We start from the raw sequence: 20,430 nt of genomic DNA, 5'->3' as shown, positions 1-20,430 counted from the left end.
ATTTTACCAGCATTGTCTGTCAGTATTAATTTAATTTTAAATAGTTCAGCCATTATATCAGCTTTATCTGAGAATTCCTCTGTTTCCAGCGGGATCAGGACACTCGACGGAGACACCGGAGTCACTTTAGATCTTTTTGCCGATACACCGGAAGTGCACGGCTTCTCCGATTTTCCTTGCCTTGTGGTAGCCATTTCGGAAGTTATTTTTGTTATTTATAATGCGGGTGAGCGATTTTAATCAGCTGTTTCCTTTCCGTTTGTTGTCTGGGTTCGGGGAGCTCCGCGGTTATGCGACCATTTTGCGCGCTCCAAGCCACGCCCCGAGACAGCACATTTTAGGAGCAATCCAGGCTAGCAACAGAGAGTTTAGGGCAGTACAATCTAATCTTCAGTTTATATACCGGGTCATCTTCCGAAGGAGCTCGACTCAGTTCACAATTGATTAAAATTAGAAAGACATAATAGTAGGCCTGAAAGAGAGAGTGCTATTGGTGTATTATTTCCAGAAACAGTGCTGATAATTAAAATTGAAGGTATGAAATTAAAAATTAAAAGAATAAAATATACTGTTATTACAGCACCTCAGCAGATAGGCTTTTAAGATATTGTGTAAACAACCAAGTTTTTAAATCTTTCCGGAATTGTTGTAACTGGCATGTCAATGTGATAGAGTCAGGAAGCTTATTCCAAATTTCAACCAGTTTGAATGCCAGAGATTTACTTAGAGCTCTTTTTACTAAGCTGCGCTAGCGGTTTTAGCGCACGCTTGGCACGTGCTACATTACGCACTACACGCTAATGCCTCCATAGAGCTTGCGTTAGGATTTTCCGTGTAGTGCCGGGGTTAGCGCACCTTAGTAAAAGGAGCCCTAAGCTTCCCGGCACATTTAAGTCCTCTAAAAGAAGGGAATGATAATTTATATATTGTTGTAATCCTCAAATAACAGGATCTAGTAGCATTCCAACATAAAGGGATTGAAGGGTCAAATATTCCATAAAGGAACTTAAGTACAACTAAGGATAAGACTTCCCTTCCACTTCTTTATGGTAATCATTTTTCAACTGTTGGGGCGGGGCATGGAGAGAGGAGAGGGAGACAGAAAATTAGTAGGAGATAGACCACAAAAGGAAAACATAAATTAAATACACAAATGAGTAGATTTATTTATTATAAGTTTTTATATACCACTTATAGCCTGTCCCCTTCTTCTACGAAACCGTTTTTTAGTGCAGAGAGCCAGCGCGGGCCATTCAGCACGGTTCCCTGCACTAGAAGCTGCTAGTGCAGTTTTGTAGAAGAGGGGGTAAGTGGTTTACATTCAGGTACTCAAACATTTTTTCCTTATCTGTCCCGGTGGGTTTACATTCTACTTAATGTACCTTGGGCAATGGGGGATTAAGTTACTTGCCTAGGGCAAAGGGTTTGAACCCACAACTCAGGGTGCTGATGCTGGAGCTCTAACCACTGTGCCACACACTCCCACTAGATAATCCTTGCCAATGCTGCCATTTTGAATAGTGTACTGAAAATACATATGGCAGTGGCCAACCCTTATCCTTGCTCTGTAACTTTGTAACTGGCTTTTGCTGCTGATCAGAGAGCTGCTGAGAAAGGCAAAAAAGAAAACACTCATTTCTGCTCACAAGACAAACGGGGGTTTTTGGTTTCCATTTTTAATCGTGTAGAAATATATTTTAAATTGTGCTCTGTTCATAAGGTCTGGGTTTTGTGTACTAGGCTGATGCACTGCTGTAGCTTTCAAATTCAGATGTTAGTGAATGAAGTGGCAATTATTCAAATTGCTTAGTTTCTTTTCTTTAATACCCTGAAATATATTTTTAATCTTCATGAGTAGTTCATTTTCTGGGAGCTGCTGTTTCTTAGTCTGGTCTAGAGTAGAAGAGAGAAAGGTCTATATTAACAAAGTTAGCATGACTGTTGGAGATGAAAAACTGAAATATAGACGTCAAAATGAACTTCCAAAGTAAGAAGTTAAGGAACCTGTATACTAATCAGTTAACAGATGCGAAATGAGGAAAAAATGTAGTATATCTGGCCCAAGGAATCAAAGTGCAGTTAGGCAACCAAGTGGAGATAGATCAGAGTGGGCTGTCTGTTGGCATGGTTTTACAGCTGTATACTACGAGGGAGCCACTGAAAAGTTCTGAGTCCAACCGAGAAGAAAATGATGTGGAGCCATGAAACTTACAAGATATTCCACACTTTTCTTGAACTTTTCGTTTCAATGATCTGAAATGAAATGAAAAGTGTCAAGAAAAGCGTGGAACAACTTGTAAGTTTCAAGGCTCCACACATCACTCTATTCTCGGCTGGGCTGAGAGCTTTTCAGTGGTCCCTCATATGTTGTACATACAGAAAGAAGATGATAACATATGGGATAAAATGTATAGTATGTCTGAATGAGTGTATTTTGTATGGCACAGAATGGATTTATATGATACCAACTATCAAAAGGAATAATTCAGTACGCATGGGTGTTTGTTCATTACATAATCAGTATTATCATATTGATAATGTTGCCTGGAAAAAGAGAAATTGCTGCAGCATAGGATTTAGTGGAAACGGTAATGGAAAACCACCCGAGCATGGATAATGCAAATATTCTGGGCAGCCGTGCAGCAATGACAGATTGGATAGTGTCCAAGGCAGCACAAACATGTGCTGGGACTTCAGAAGGCTATGTGGATATAGCAACTTGAGAAATGTGTGTTCCCTGGAAGAAAGTCAGATTGCAAGTCATGTATGCTGCATCCCGAGTTGTTCAAAATGTTACTGTGTACATTTTCATGTGTGTGAAGAAGAATGAAGTGCACTCCATCAGACATTTCCATCTTTCCTGTTGCTTCCTTGCCTCTGTCATAGAGACAAAAATATTTTAAAAAGCCACCTGCTCCCTCTCTGTCTTCCCTTCCTTTTCTTCCCTGCTTGTCTAATGTCTTCAGACACAGGCGAGGTGGAGCAGAAAGGCAGTCAGCATCAGCCGAAGGCAACAGCAGCAGGGAAAAGGCAAGAAGATTCAAGAAGCAGAGGGAGTTTAAAAAAGCCACAGTAACAGTGCATTAACCATTAAACTCCTGGTTAATGTGAGTATATTTATATTTAATACGTGGAATGACTATATGGGTCTGAGGCACAGATGCACCACTGTATGATGCTGGAAAAGGGAAGACTTTGTATTGTTGGACTAATAATTGTTATCTTTCAAACAAGCGTGATCTCCATACTGTCATGGGATCTCGGAGCTCACACTTGTTGCCCGCATGGGTCTGACACATGCTCAGTGTTTTCACCATGCACGCCTAAAAGAAAATCCCTTCTTAGAGAGATAGGGATACATGTAAGAATTGTAGTTTGTGAGTTTTGGTCTCATTTGGTACGCTAAAGATGGAGGGAGGAGGGGGTGGAATGAGGAAACAATAAGATATATGCTGAGCTTTGGGGATTTTAGGATTTTCTCAGGCTGCAACTTTCTGGCTCCAAACAGGGGACTCTACCTCTGTTGCTTAGTTAAGCCACTAAGACAGTGTGTCACAAACTTTTTAAGCTGTGGCACACTAACCTTAGGGCTGAGGCTGGAGGACACCCGGAAATGCTCGAACGTCGTTCCATCATCATGTCGACATCCGTGCTTTCGTGGTTGCCCTCCAGCCGCAGCCCTGAGCCACTTATTGCCGCCGGTGGGGTGCTGCAGAAGGAGAGGCGAGGAGAGGGAGCAGAGGCACATGACTGACTACAGGACGTGCCTCTCACTGTGAGAGTCCCATCCTGTAAGCAGTCAGCCGGTGCTTCTCCTCCTTGCAAGCATCTCGGGACACACCTGGAATCTGCCAGGGAACACTAGTGATACACTGCACTAAGAGAATCTTAAGCTGGCTGCTCATATCCACCCCATTTTTACTATGTCTGGTCATTTAATGGAGGTAATTTTGTAAAAGGGTTCCTGGGTTTAGAGGGTGAGCAGGCACCTGTTTTGACCCAATTTTATAAAGGCACATGGAGGGGCATTTTACGTATATAGGACATCTAAGTCTGACTTTGGACATTTTGGGAAACACATCCAAAAATCCAGTAGAGAAAGGGGCTGATTCTGTAAACAGCACCTAAACTGGCTTGCGCCGTTTACAGAATCGCACTTTAGCAGTACCTATGTAAAAACTTAGGTGCCTGAAATGTAGGCGAGGGATTTAAAGGCCTACATTTCAAGCGCCTAAGTCACCCACTTAAGCGTTAGGCGCTGCTAAGCACCTTGTGATAGGCACCTATCTTTTATATGTAATGTAATGTAATTTATTTCTTATATACCGCTACATCCGTTAGGTTCTAAGCGGTTTACAGAAAATATACATTAAGATTAGAAATAAGAAAGGTACTTGAAAAATTCCCTTACTGTCCCGAAGGCTCACAATCTAACTAAAGTACCTGGAGGGTAATAGAGAAGTGAAAAGTAGAGTTAGAGGAAAAATAAAAATAAAATAAACATTTTAACATTGATCTAAATACTTTGGAAGGTAGAAGAGAGGAGAGAAAGGAATAGAAGCATAAGGGGGAGCCGTTGAACAGTAGAATTCTGGAGAAATTTAAATGATAGAAATAGAACAAAACAAAGACAAAAGGCAAAACAATAGATAAGATTAAAGATAAATCATAAGCTGGAAAGAAAAATAAAATAAAACTTTGTCTTCAATCCACGGTTTCAGCGTCAGTGATGAAGTGGAGCAAGTAAGTTTAGGAGGAGCGATTGACGTTTCCAGAAAGGGCTTCTTCAGGGAAGAGACTTGGCAGACAGTCCCAGGATGCCTATGTCTCCTCCCCTGCGATGTTCTCCCATCCATGCATTCCCTCCCAGACACACTGCCCGTGCCCCAGCCGCTATAGACTCGGATAGGCGCTTATCACCCAATTAATTAATTTATTTTTTTTACCAGTTATTGAGGCTATTAAGGGTATTTTGACAACTAAGTTAGGCACCTAACTTTAGGTGCCCTTTATAGAATCAGCCCTAAAATGTCTATTTTTGAAATCACAAGACGTCTTATCTTTTCTTTTCACAAATGACCTATCTAAACGTTTTGGCCCTCATTGTGTCTATCTTATTTAGCCATTTTTGAATAAGAAAACGTGCAAATGAAAAATGCACACAAACAAGCTATTAGGATGTACAAGCAGCCAGCATTCATAGCAAACAGGCCACAGACATCTGAGCAAAGCAAAGGGGCATTCTAGGGGGTACTGCAGTGGACGTCACATTAAAAAGCCCCAGGTACACATCTCACCATAACCTGCTTACATTGTATGATGAGCTCTCCAAAACCCACCCAAAATGTACTGTACCCACTTGTACACCACAACAATAGCCCATATGCCTGCAGGTGTCATCTTTATGTAGGTACAGTAGGTTGTGGGTGGAGTTTGGAGGGCTCGCAATACAATATAAGATGTCATTTTTTTAGGTTGAAATATTTTTTATTGATATATATATATATAAAAAAAAAGAAAGTAGATAATATAAATACGGTCATCCATACAGTGGTAAAAGCTACAGAAACAGAAGTTTGACAGACCAATTATTAAGGTATCATCAATTTTTCAAACAAAGTGACTAAACTAAAGTAAACCTTAAGTTTATATACCGCATCATCTCCATGGAAGTAGAGCTCGGCACGGTTTACAAGAACTTAAAATATGAGAAAGGATAGGAAAAGGTTTACATAAGCTTATAAGTAGAGTGGAAAAGTAAGGGAAAAATAGGATTACATGTTAGAGAAGAGCCAGGTTTTTAGTTGCTTGCGGAATAAATGGAGGGAGCTCAGGTTCCGCAGCGTTGTTCCAGAGACCTGTGATTTTGAATAGAAGTGATTTTCCCAGTTTACCTGCGTGGAGAATACCATGTAGTTTATATCTTTGGGCGGGCCTAGTGGAGTCAGGGCACGAGGAGTTAAAGGAAAGTGGGATAAGGGAAGGAAGGATGTCGTGAATAATCTTAAAAGCCAGGCAATAGCATTTGAATTGGATTCTGGAAATCACTGGGAGCCAGTGAAGATTGGCCAGGAGTGGTCATAACTATCCCCAATCCCAATGACAAAAAAGAATCCGGTCACAACCAGCTCAGGGCCCTAAACTCTTATGGGCCCTGAGAAGCAAGGTCACAACCACCCCTCCCCAGTTCCCTGTCTGACTTCAATTAAAAAACAAACATATGTTATTGATGACACTTGAGCAACAAAAACCAACTCAAGAACTGCCAGTCAGGCAGCCGCAGAAAACCCACAAGATCCAAGCTATCAAAGTTTGTACAGAATGACAAGCTTGAACAACCCTTCCCCCCCAGGTGGTGTTTTAAGGTAAACATATGATTGTAAATTCAAACAGATGCATAGAAGTTCCGAGAAGGGAAAAGAAAACACCAAGTCCCATACATCAACTGTGACCTCTCAAAAAAATGGCAAACCATCCCTCCTACCCCCCCTCCTAGATATAGGTAGGGCCTGCCATAACCCCCACCCAAAAAAAAGACAAAAAAAACATACAATCCCATGATTTATAACACCCCACAATACTAAGCCCAACTCTCCACCCACCTGACCGCAACCAAAATCCTTGCCCCAAACCCCTATCATCCTCCCCTTACCCAGAACCCATCCCCTCCCCAGTACTGGGGGTGCATCACACCTCCCCATCTTCCAGGCCCTGGACGGGCCAGACATAACTAATAATCCAACAGATTCAAAAGTAAACTACATCCTCTGGGAGATAGCGATTACAGATATGGGTCCCAAATGAGTAGAAATTGCAATTTACATTTTCTGGTCCCCTGAGCATCCCTAGCTTCCCAGCTCACCAATTGGTGGAGTAAGTTGTTGGTGGTTCCGCCACTATCCAATTCTGCAAAATACATTTGCAAGCTATCTAGCTCACTTTCCGGCATAGCATATGTTGACCTTTACTAAGGCGACCAAATGCCTCTGGTACATCCAAAACCAGCGAGAATGCCGTGCATGGCATGGGTTTGTGCAGAAGCACTGAAATATAATAATAATAATAATAACTTTATTCTTATATACCGCCAACAATCTTGCGACTTCTAGGCGGTTTACAATAGAGAGAAACTGTAAGTAAATGCAATAAAGAGAAGCTGTAGATACAACGAATTAAAGAGTCTAGTAGTATACATCTGAAAATACCAACATTAATGATGATAACAATAGTTTGTGTGCTTCAGGACCAAGAAGTGCCGTGCTGCTTACAAAGAATTGGAAATAGTTCATGGATTGAGTGGGGTGGTTCATAGTTAGTGATTGGGGGTTAGGGCTAATAGTTTACAAGTTCAGGTATGTGAAGGCCACCACTTGTCTCCAAAATAGCTTTATTTTGAGACAGTTCCAAAAGGCATGACCAAATGAGTTTTCCCCTGTACCACATTTAATTCAAATACGAGATGTCATTTTTTTAATGTGACGTTCACTGCAATTCCCTCTGGACTGTCCCTCTGCTCAGATGTGTCTGCGTGTCTATCTGAAGCTGTCATACAGGTTGGAATGTACTGTTTCTTTCACATCTTTGCGTGGTGGCAGGGGGGGGGGGTCAGTGACCACTGGGGGAGTAATGGGGGTGGGGGGGGTCATGCTTTAATCTCTCCAGTGGTCATCTGGTCAATATGGGCACCTTTTTGTCTCTTATTCATTTTTTAAACAGGTCTAGCCCTAAACGTCTAAATGGTCCATTGGGGGTTTTGTTAAATGTTAGATTATCACTGCAAAATGATCAAGTCCTAAGTCTGCCCTATGTCCGCCCAAAACACTCCTTCAACACACACCCTTGGAATCTAGACAAATGAGGGACGACCAGCCTAGAAAGACATCTAAAATATGGGTTTTGAAAAGAGTAATTTGGATGTTTGAACAAGAAAATCACCCAAATGCCACTTTATGCCATTTTTTGGACATTTTTTTCTTTTGAAAATGAGCCTCATAGGCGCCTATCTTGTGGGTTCTCATTCAGCACAATTTAGTTTGATGATCCCGACAGCCCTGAAGCAACAGAAAGCTTACCGCAAAATATTTGGCTATCGTTGATGATGGGATCATTCTCCTCACAAAACTAAGCCATTTTTTTTTCTTTTGCCCAAAATATAGAAAAATAGAGAAAAATATGCATTTATTGTTTTAGGAGACATCTCTTTTTTGGATGGATGAAGGTTTTTTGAGCCTGTCACGGTTTGTTAACGAATGAGGTTTTTTTCACAAGTAACTGATTCAGTCAGTGGGCATGCAGTAAGAACCTACAGACTTTTCTAAGGCTTTTTATCCATCTAAGCTGTTGTTTTTGAAATACAAGATGTGGTTTGGCTTCAACAAAATTCTGGAGTGTTTAAGTGGATATTTGGACAAATCCACATTCTACATGCAAACGTAGCTTATAAAATTATTCTCAATGTGCCCAAGAGGAAAGCAGCTTTTTTAGCTAACTCCTGTCTGACTGTTGAGGATCAGCTTTGGGATCTCCTGACCTCCATGAAATGAAAGTAGTTTATGCATTCTGCAGTGCCATTATCTATTTTTCCTACTAGGGAGCCAAGGATTTAAGCCTGCAACTTCCAAACGAGTGTTCACCACTCAGCTAAAGAAATGTTTCCCAGGCTTTCCTATCTGAATTAGTAATCATGTGACTCATATCAATTCTTTTGTTATTTAGCTTGCAACTGTTTTTGGATCAAAAAATACATAATTTTTACCGCCATAAAACAAACCTTTAGCAGGAAATTCCAAAATAAGAATTCTTTTCTATGCCTCTGTGTCACTTGAGCCAAATCAGGAAACATACAAACTGTAGAGCCAAAAAAATTGCTCATACAGGTATCAAAAGTAAATACATAAAATATAATTTCTATCATGTTCCAAAGCAAAAGTCATGATCAGTGTAGATCAGGGGTGTCAAAGTCCCTCCTCGAGGGCCACAATCCAGTCGGGTTTTCAGTATTTCCCCAATGAATATGCATGAGATCTGTTTGCATGCACTGCTTGCATTGTATGCTAATAGAGCTCATGCATATTCATTGGGGAAATCCTGAAAACCCGACTGGATTGCGGCCCTCGAGGAGGGACTTTGACACCCCCGGTGTAGATCTTCTTGTAACAACTTCCAGAGAATTATCTAAAAAAGCTGTTAGTGTAAATTCAAAAAGTCAGGAGAGACCCCAGCCTCATCCACAGGGGTAGATGAATCACGGTTCCCAGAGAAAGACAAATAATGCACTCTTACTATGGGTGGCATGTTTTCAGCTGATACACACAACACTTCATGAAAGTACTTATGAACCATCTCCACTGGAGCCACAAGTGGAGATTTTGGAAAGTTCAAAGATCTTAAATTGGTCTTCCTCATCTGATTTTCCATATGTTCTCATTTTGCTGTAAAACTTCTCTTTCCTTTATAATCATGAGTTCCAGTTGTTTTACTTCATCTAATTTCCTCTCCTGGCTTTCTAAATGTTCTTCATGTTTCAACACCTGCTGATGTTGGACTTGAACGTTGGCTTGCACCATGCCAATCTCATTCTTCATTCCTAAGAATTAAGCTTTCAATGAGTTGTCCAAAAGTTTACTTGCCTCCCACAACACATTCAAATCAATAATTGCTGGCTTCTGTAACTCATTGAGCTTGAAATTCTCTTTTCCGGAGCAAGATGAAATTCCTGTAGCCTGGGTTAAAACTTCCACAGTGGAACAGTCTTCCAAAGGGGTATCCAGAACCAACATTCCTCCACTTTCATGAACAACGCTATCATCTCCTCCTCACAGTGGGGCGTCTTCCCTCAAGGTGTTAGTGCTTTCAGGACATGGGGTGCAGAGTGCTGTTCTGGGCTAAGCAAACCCGATCTGCACTAAGGTCCACCCTTGAACTGGCTTCCCCCCCCCCTCGAAATAAGAACAGATGCCACATCATGAGAACTGAGCAGTCCTGGAATTGTACCCTGCTTCAGATGCGTCAGAGCTCCAGCAGATGGAGGTTTGTGGACATGGGTAACTCCTTTCCACTTGCCCATCAAAATTTCACATGCTGAGACTGGTTAACAAATGGAGTGCTCTTCTCATGCGTCCGTGCTTAATGCCTTCTTGGCCCTCCCTCTGTCAGCCTAGTGCAGCCTCAGCTTTGATGAAGTAGCCTAACTCTGCTCGCCAGCCGTCAAAATTATGGGTTTTCAAAATCTTGTCTGTTCAAATGTTTAAGGATGTTTTTAGATGTGATATTTTTGTATAGCTAATTCTCAGTACAGTGTGAGATCACTCTCAATTCAAGGCCCAGTAGACTAAAGCTGGTCTTTGTGCTTATACCAAAAACCATATTACCCATTAATACATATTTATTTATTTGGGACATTTGTTCTACCACAATTGCTGAAGAAAACTTGGCAGCATTATGGCGTGCAATATCAGAAGATTGCAGACAGAACACAAGATGACAACACATCTATGGCAAGGAAAACATAAGGGTGGGAGGAGGATGGCATTGCACAACCCAAATAACTCATAGCATGTTTTATATTTATTGAATTGCTAGAATATGAGTTCTAGTAGGCACATGAGTTTGATAGAAACCTCATCTTATCACCCTGTATAAAGTCTGATTTGTTTAAATAATTTCTTAAGCTTTGACATATTGGTGCCTGATTGTACATAGGCCAGTTAGAACAGAAATTGACTAAGTTGGGCTAAAACTTCTTCAATTCCCAGTCTGTTTTTCAAAAGGCTCACTGAACATGGAGCCATTTTGTAAAATATCTGTAAGGCCATGGGGAAATGCATGTGTGACCCACTGAGCAAAAAATGTGGTTACAGATAACAGAGAAAAGGCTATAAAAGTTTGGAGGAACAACTTTCATTTTTGAAAGTTTTGTGTACTGTAGGCTCAGTAGACTGGGACTGTGCCAATTTTCCACAATTTTGATATTTTTAATGTTCTACAGCCTAAAAGTTGCAGGTACTAAAGTGGGGTATGTGATTGCTGGGGTTAATTTCTTTTTTTTTAAAGATGTAATTAGTTCGGAAAATTTTCAGGATTATGCAGTTGATATCCCTCTATCTTGTTATATATAGAAGTCACATATTCCACTTTTGGTACCTTTTTTCTCATCAGGTCACCTATGTCTTTTCCTAAACATGCAGCGAGAGCCAGTATTTTTAGGAAAATAAAGGTGTACAAAAAGAGCAGCATCATTAAGCACCTTGTACGTATAAACTGCAATGCTTATGCGTTTAGGTAGTGATTTTTGCTACCACATAAGTAAATATCAGCACTTATACGTGTAAGTGCCATATTCCGCAAAATTCCATTTGAAGGGGAAGCAAATTAAGGAGTCAAGGTCCTAAAGGCAGTTTATAGCGTACTTAGACACATTCCTTCCTTAATCATCCTTCTAAATTGTTAGTTTAGTCAAGCAGTTTGCAGCGACACAAATGCCAATGGGGAAAGTCTTCTGAATATATGTATATTCCAGTGCAAAATCAGTAATAGATTCATATTTTTTGAACCATGCAGAACATACCCACTTAAAATCTTTGTGCCCTTTGGCAAATAGATTTGAAAATAGCCGCATTTTAAATTGGCATTTACAGAAGTGTGGTATTTAGTTGAGTAAATGTCATTATTAAATGGGTAGATGCCAACCATTTTTACAATGATCTTCTTAGGCTGTTTTCTAAATTTTAAGCACCCTAAGAAGACAAAGGAGAGCATTGTGTATGATGAGGGAAGGAGCCCTTAGATCATTTCACAATCCCCAATATTAATTTTGCATTTCCTTAAAATGAGAAACTGGATTTATAGTTTTTTCTCCTCTGGATTACCACATAGTGTCAGAGGCTAGAGAGTTTGACTGTGGAACTCGGTAAACCTCTAGTCTTTTGTCAAGTTAAACATCTAACCATCTGACCATTGAAGATTATTCTCTTGACGTGCCAAGCTTTTGGTTTTGACATCTTTTTCTTCAAATCACATCTGGAAATATGATATTATATCATGGGAGCTGAAGTACTGGACCCTGTTGTGGAGGTCAGTTTTACTCTCAACTAAAATGACTGTGGAGAAGGATCTCAGGAAAATATTTTTCTTACAGTGCAATAGCAAGAATATGCTCAGTCACATCTTTCACCTCAAAAACCAGAGCATTCATAAACTGTAGAACATTCTACAGAATTCCTTTGTTAGTCTATGTTCCTCTCGGACATAAATCCAGTAATTTGTAGACAAATACCCTTTTTCTGATTTTTATCTCATTTTTGAGGAGATATTGATGTCAGTGTTCAGCTGCACGGTCAACATATAATTTGAAATATCTGACTTTAGAAACATCATACATATATTCACTGACACTATGCATTGAGATGGTACCACTGAAATTTCCCATTAAAATTGAAAAATATGTTATACAATTCAGTTATACCAGCTTTTTGCATGCACTCCCTAGATGTATAACTTATTTGCATGGAAAATAAATCTACACAGGCTGCTCACTGAAGGCACTGTTTATGGAGTCCATTTTAAGTGTATTCTATTAAAAAAAAAAAAGTATGCCTATATAGAATACTAGCACAAATGGCCAAAAACATACAAGCATTAAGGTGCAATCACTTACACCAGCCTTATAAAAGGCACAAATGCCCTTGCCTAAATGTTACCACATATGCATATAAATTTACACACATACCTGTGCACTCCACTTATGCTCTGCCCAGTCTCCATTCATGTACATGTCCACTGGCAAAGTACACAGTATTCTATATGTGGCCACTTAGGGCTCAATTCTGTATATGTCACCTAAAATATCAGTGCCAACTAGTGCAGCACTAAGCGCGATTCTATAAAAGTTACGTGCCCATTATACAGTAGAATAACACTTAGGGCTGCCTAAGAATGCTTAGGCAGTGCTAAGCTTTCTAACATTTAGGCTCACCCTATTTATGCCAGTGTTTTCTTGGCCTAAATGCCTGCATCTAAGGCACCCAATAGCTCCTAACTCAAAAGCACGCCCACAATCTGGCCCTAACCATGCCTACTTTTAAATAGGCGTTTTGCACTCGGCTCCTAACTGTTATAGAATCACACCTAACAAGTTAGGCGCTTACATTCAATTAACTCGAGTGCCAATTAAGAGGTGTTGAGTGCCGATCATCAGCACTGATTTAGCTTATTAAGTTAGGCTCCTACATTGGCTAGGTGTGTTGATGTAAGTGCCTAAGTTGAGGCACGCTTTATAGAATTTGAGGGTTACTGTCTATGAGTATATGACTAGAATGCCATCATTTACACCTTCCTGCCACCTAAAACTAGGAATTACCTCAGTTGTGGCTGAATATTGTAACTTAGGGGCATGATTATCAATGTGAGCAACCGTTAATACATGTTATTTTACCAGTAACTCATGCTAATTTTAGCACAGGTCCTACTGTATACAATGAGACCTAATTACTAATAACTGGGGTTGACATAAATAACACATTGTAATGATAGCCCACATTGATAACTTTCTCCTTTAGATGTATAAGTTATGCATCTAAGCCCCTAGAATGCAACAAATCTGACTCTCATTATTGGACAAATATTTAATTTTGGCCCTATAAAAATTGTAGAACGAATAATAACCGTTTGATTGGACTGCATTTTTTTTTAAAGCACTCATCTGGTAAACCATATAAAGTCTTTAGCTTGTCACTGAGTTCAGTGAGAAGAGAGTTTTTCAAAATGTTTTCTACTTAGTTGGTTGCACCATTATGAATGGAAGTAAATGAGGGCACCAAAGGGATTTTCTCTTTTCTGTCCCTGGCAGCTTCAACTTGCCTCTATGGTCTTCTAGTTAAATCATCATCTGTCCCCAACTAAGGTTGTGACACCAACAGCCTTCATTTAGGAGTGCATGTGGCTCTCCCCTATTTGTATTTTCCCTTCCTTCTCCTGCAAGGTCCTGCCACCGCATTGAGAACCCTATGGCTGAGTCACAGCCTGTAAATCCTACCTGAATCTGGTACACGGTTATACTTGAGTCACCCACTAGGTGCCGCAGTTGTGCGCTGTCCTTCCCTTGGCTCTAAGTACAGTATTCCCCAGCTTCAGCTGACTGGTCTCCCATACGGTGGCACTACTGGGTCATTGGACTAGTGTAAGGAAACTGATTTTAAAATACAAATTGTACCTATAATACAAACTATATCTCTTTTACCCCCAAAGGTGGAAAAGAACACCCCCCCCAAAAAAAAAAAAAAAAACAACCACCAACATCCGACTCTAGTGACAAATAAAAAATAGAGGGAACAATTCAAAATGGAGATTATTATTAAAGTATGCAGGACATATATATGGCTATATATGACATACATTTAAGGCCACAAACAGTTTTACATGTGTAAAATTATAGCATCTTTGCGCATGACTATGATTTCATTTTGAATTTTTATTGCCAGGCACCACCTAGGATCTTTAGACCTCGCTTCAGGAAGACCAATACCACCTCCTCCAACACTGAAACCATGTGAGTGTGATGAGCCAGCTAGCACCAAGCTCCATGCAATGTCTGCTCACTGCCTTACAAGAGTTATTCTCTAATGATGTAGACTTCAACAAGAAGGAGGTGTTCCGACTGTGCGGTATCGAAGGCATAGCCTCTTCCTCCTCTTAGTTCCGTAACGTAAGAAAGCCAGTCGTATGTTACAGCGCATGATTATAACAGCTCTACAGAAGCAGCACAAGGCTCCTCTGCGTCTTTTGTGAAACATTAAACAAATTGAGCTGATAAGATGTCATTGTAAAGAATTGTGTCTGCATATGTTTTAGCTTTGAGTGGAAGAATGCCATTGGTTATTTTGGGTAACGCACCTAATCTGCAGTATTATGGCAATGCAAATGCTACTATGAAGTTTCTGGAGCCATAGTGATTTGCCAATATTATGTTAAAGCAGGACTGTGAATGCATAAATTATGAGAATATTAAAGAGACTAAAATTAGGATTGTATAGAATCACTTGATATTACAATGCATTAAGATTAAAAGGGCAATCAGTTACAAGGTTGCTCGTATCTCCATTTTATGGAATCAAACACTAATGGATATTGCTAAGTTGTGTTGGAAGCACTCTTGGTAGGGGAATTGGACATATGATTTTAGATATATGGAAGAAAAAATAAAGAGAACCAATTGCTCAGGTGGTAGCGGAGCATTACAAAAGGCGATATTGGTAAGGATATCGCGTGTGTAGCAGGAAGACGAGTTCTGCTCAAACCTTTCATACTTGCTGAATCAAAATATTCAAAAGGTGTCTACCTAGTGGTTCAATTAAGTCTCTGTTCCAAAACATGGATTCAGGACCCTCAACCAGGTAAAGCTTTTAAAATAATTGCCATGAATATTCTTAGATATATTGTATACAACTGATCTAAGAATTGTGTAGATAAATGCAAATTACTTACCCTAGAACACATTTGATTGAGGGTCTTGATAATCAACTTCTGGAAATTGAATTCCTTGCACCTAAATTTGGAAGCAGTCTTTTATATTTTGTAAGCAAAAGACATCTTCCCTACAGCTCCATACCCAACCTCCAGCTTTTAAAGAAAAAAGAATAATGTTTGGAAATAAAATATTTTCAAATGGCATGCCTGCCTATGTCCAGGTTATACTTGCTGGTTGAATTCCTTAAGAAATGTGATAATCCTAATACAGAAATAAGTATACCTTCAGCAGTGATGAAGATCATGGCTACCCTGTTGGTTATGTATTTTGAAAGTTCAACTTGGAATGAATAGTTAGTAAGTAAAAACTTCTGGGAAAAAGACATTAACCACTACCCATAGGAAAATGGTATGGGATTTATGCCACAAGATGTATGAAGAGATACTTGATGACCTGAAGATGGGGAAAAGAGACACAGGGTGATATGATACCGACATTGAAATATTTGAAAGGTCTTAATATACAAGCAAAACTTTTCCAGGGGAGGGAAGGTAGTAGAACTAGAAGACACGAATTGAGGTTGCAGGGGAGCCGACTTGGAAGTGTATATAATACCTGTTCTAACAAGTGTCAGAGTTCTCGATATCAGAAGTTCCCAAATTTGCTTTGGGGGTCCGGATATCCACAATGAATTGTGTTTGATAGATTTGCATGTGATGGAGGCAGTGCGTGTAAGTCTATCTCACAAATACTGATGGTGGATATACCCCAAGGTAGATGTGGGAACCTCTGCTACATACAAATTCAGACTCTAGTTTCAACATATAAATTTGCTCAGAGCCCTTTTTCCCATATGATGATGAAAATAGAAAGAACAGAGGGATGTTATATCCATTTTGTATTTTTTGGGTTTGTTAGTGTTGCCCATTAATGCCCAGATTTGACATTTAGCATCAGAATATTATCCATCTATTATGTTTGCTCATATCCCATGCAGAATAGAGTCCATATCTGTGTCATTATTTATTGAATAGAATTCTAGTAGCTGTATAACAATGGAGCCTTTGTCAATTGTGAAACCATAAAAAGAACTAGCTGGAAGATTTTATAGTACATGAACTTTCAAGACCTCATAGGCCTCTGAATACATCATTTTGGTTCACTTTTGTAAAGGTGTATCAGCTTCCAAACACTCCAGTATTAAATACCATGAACATTTACTACTGAGACTACTAAAGAGATCAAATCTCACTGATCCCAAATGAAGCTGCTACCCTAATTAGGCTATAATCTCTGTCAAATGTGCAAGCCAGCCTAGTCTTTTCTGGAGATAGGCTGACTGGACAACGTCACGAACACTGACACATCCTTATCCTTTTTCGCTCAAAGAATTCTGCAAAATAGAGTCATAACACTCAAAAAGTTTTCTGTTAAAGCTAAGAGTTCAGCATGCTTTTGGCTAGGATTTATTTTTTACTGGAATAGTTACAAGTCCTTTGGCCACCACATCTACAAAGCACTTAAACTGAATCCTAAAATAATTAGGAAACAGTATCTACACAAAACTGGTTAATAAGAGAAGACAAATAGAATATAGCATAGTAACATATTAATTAATGGCAGAAAAAGACCTGTGCGGTCCATCTAGTCTGCCAACAAGATAAACTCTTACCATAAGGTATGATGAGGTATTAATATGTATGATTTTGATTTGTCATTGTTCTGAGTCTTATTATGATTTTAGAAAGCAATTGAAAACTCATCTGTTTAGTATTTAACTAATCTGATCCTTTTGTATGGAATTTTAAAATTTATGTAAGCTACATTGAATTTTTTTGTTATGTAGTATAGAAATGAATTATTATATTAGATTGCCATTTTCAGGGCATAGATCATAGATGTAAGCCCAGCACTAGCCTTATTCTCCATTACTGAAGCTGTCATCAAAGCCCCCCTCCAGCCCATCCAAATCTACAATCAGGTCACAGGCTTTGTTCTCCAACTTACTGAAGCTGAATCTTTTCAGCTATGATGAGGGCATAGGCCTTAGAAGTTTGTATAGCACTGACTTTGCTTCTCAATTACTAATATTGTTTGGTTCCACGCCTTCCATACAGGATTCTTTTGTGTTTATCCCACACATTTTTAAAAATCCATTACCGTTTTCATCTCCACCACTTCCTGCCGAGGGGCAATCTGGCATATATTCTACCATCCCATCTGTGAAAAGTACTTCCTGATGTTATTCTTGAACCGCTCCCCGCCCTACAATCTAAATTCACGTTCTCTAATTCTATCACCTTTCTTCCTCTGGAAAAGGTTTGTTTGTATATTAATACCTTTCAAATATTTGAATGTCTATATCATATCACCCGTGTCTCTTCTTTACTCCAGGGTGTACATCTTCAGGTCATCAAGTCTCTCCTCATACGTCTTGTGGCGCAAACCCCATGTCATTTTTGTCACTTTTCTCTGAAATACTTCAAGTCTTTTTGTGTCCTTAGCAAGATATGGCCTCAAGAACTTAGGGCTCCCTTTACAAAGCCGCGTTAGTGGCTTTATCGCACCCAACTTTTTATCGTGTGCTAACCCCTGCGCTAGCCGAAAAACTACCGCCTGCTCAAGAGGAGGCGGTAGCGGCTAGTGCGGCCGGCAAATTAGCGTGCGCTATTACGCACGTTAAACCACTAACGCGGCTTCGTAAAAGGAGCACTTAATGCAGTACTCCAAGCTCATTGCTTTAACTGAAAAGTTTGGAGCCTTATGACTGCATATCACAAAATTTGAGAGAAAAAGGATAAGGATGTGCCAGTGCTCGTGAAGTTATCACATTTGACAGAGATTATAGCCTTATTAGGCTAGCAGCTTTATTTATGATCAGTGAGATTTGCTTTCTTCCTATTTCCAGTCTCAGCAGTAAATGACCTGAACATTTAACCTCCTTTCTGGAAGAACTCTCTGTTTCTATGTATTGTAAAAGCCACTGAAGTAAAATGTACATAGGAGAGCGGGACATAAACAGGCAGGTAAAGCGCTACGTATGTGTATTTCTTAGCATGAATTTCTAAAATAAATAAATAAATAAGCATAAGAAATGGCTGCAACAAAAAAGACAAATTGAACTCCCCCATCATAGCAGAAAGGCTGAGAGTTAAAAGAGAAAATCTGATAAATTTGCATTTAGTAATGTGAAATGGTACCTGAAGAAACATAGGGCTCCTTTTACAAAAGTGCGCTAGCATTTTTAGCGCATGCTTCCTGAAAAACTACCGCTAGCGTGTGCGGCATTTTAGTGTGCGCTACTCTGCGCGTTAAGGCCCTAACGCACCTTTGTAAAAAGAGCCCATAATTCTCAGCCATGCTGGAGTGGCAACATTATTACTTAGAATAATGCTTCTTAGCCCTCTCCTGGAGGTATACCTAGCCAGAAATACTACAATTAATATGTATGAGATACATTTGCATATACTGAAGACATAGTATACAAATCTATCTTATGAATTATTAGTTGGATGAATTGCTTCTAAATCAATTGTCTAAGTAATGATGACATCAGACAATGAAGAAGTTTCTAGTAAATAGTAGCTTATCACTTAATGATCTTTAGTTAGCAATCTCACCTGAAGTATCAGTTAGATTAATTGCTTCTAAATCAATTCTCTAAGTAATAGCGATGATCTCATCTTTTTTTGTCTATCACTTAATGATTTAACAAATGTTTTTGTTAAAATTATCAATTAAAAGGGAAAACATGGTCTGTTACATGTTAATGTTGTTAATTGTCTCAATTAGTTTATTGCCTTCCATAACAACCATTTGACTTATGAACTCCAGAGAGGTAAAATTGAACATTAGTTTGCAGCAATTACTCTAATTAGGCTGACGTTCTTTTGGATCATTATGTTGTTTAGATTGTAAGCTCTTTCGAGCAGGGAACGTTTTCTTTTTTGTGACTCTGTACAGCGCTGCATGCGTCTGGTAGCGCTATAGAAATAATTAATAGTAGTAGTATGCATATTTATTATGGTATCCCTGAAAACCTGACTGGTGAAATATGCCTCCAGAAAGGGGCTGAGAAGCACTGATAAGAATGTTGTTTACACACATTACCACAAGGCCCGATGATAAGTAATGCATTAACAGCATTCACGTGCGCTGTTAGTGAATGACCCCCTCCCATGTCTTGTCTGCTGTTTTACCATAGACTTCACATTAAGATTTTTGGAAGCTGAAGTATTTATGTGGGCGTTGCCTTATCTCTCGATTAGTAAAGACTTTCACTGTGTAGCTGAAAATAATGAAAACAAACAAAAAAAACTCTGATGGAAATGTGTTCATCAATCAAATTGTGTATGTGATTTGAAAAGTGAAAGCCTAAACATGTACACTTAGTGATATGTATACTGTTATGTACACAAGATAATTGTTCACACGCATTATGGACAGAGGTTGTTCAAACGAGCTGGCTAATGTCTGCAATTCAGGATATTCGGAAACAGTTTAGATCAATATCATGTACATAATTTTTATTTCCAATTCAATGAAATATTGTGTTATTTTAAATTAGCCAAAAAGGCGTGGTAATGTTGGGATACTTCTAAATAACCTGTTATCTACAATTGTGTTTCCTCAAGTTGTTAGTCCCTAGCAAATTGTTATTGTATATTGGTTTAATAATGTCTAGTAATCATAGAAATTTCCTTTATGGAGTTTATTTTTTAAGGTTATGTTACTTTTTGTGCACCTACTGTAGTTTGGTATTTAACATTGTGAAGGACAATACAAAGCATTAGAAATATATATTGCCCAACCATTAATGTATTCTGGCAATGATTGCATACTTATATTGCTCTTCCCCGATAATGTACAAAGACCTTAAAATAGGCTGCTAGGATAGATACACTAAGCCATCCTAAGACTAGATACCAGTGTGTCCTAGGTTGATGCTTTGCCTATTTCATTAATTT

The 20,430-nt window shown here is 39.2% G+C and overlaps 1 protein-coding gene across 5 annotated transcripts in view; it reads left to right on the top strand.

The window, feature by feature from the left end:
- The window catches only part of REEP1 (receptor accessory protein 1), a 192,991-nt gene extending 174,999 nt beyond the window's left edge, over positions 1 to 17,992 (top strand). For 4 of the 5 annotated variants that reach the window (XM_033951995.1, XM_033951966.1, XM_033951976.1 and 1 more), the window contains 2 exons: positions 2,967 to 3,107; positions 14,478 to 14,609. In XM_033951995.1, coding sequence (XP_033807886.1) covers positions 2,967 to 3,076 — 110 coding nt within the window. In that variant the 3' untranslated portion in view covers positions 3,077 to 3,107; positions 14,478 to 14,609. Of the gene's footprint in view, positions 1 to 2,966; positions 3,108 to 14,477 lie in introns of all 5 variants that reach the window. The other variant, XM_033951956.1, reaches the window with a different exon arrangement.
- Positions 17,993 to 20,430: the final 2,438 nt, after the last annotated feature.

Source organism: Geotrypetes seraphini, chromosome 1 (assembly GCF_902459505.1).
Source record: "Geotrypetes seraphini chromosome 1, aGeoSer1.1, whole genome shotgun sequence".
NCBI lineage: Eukaryota > Metazoa > Chordata > Amphibia > Gymnophiona > Dermophiidae > Geotrypetes > Geotrypetes seraphini.
This window is presented reverse-complemented; position numbering and strand designations above follow the sequence as displayed.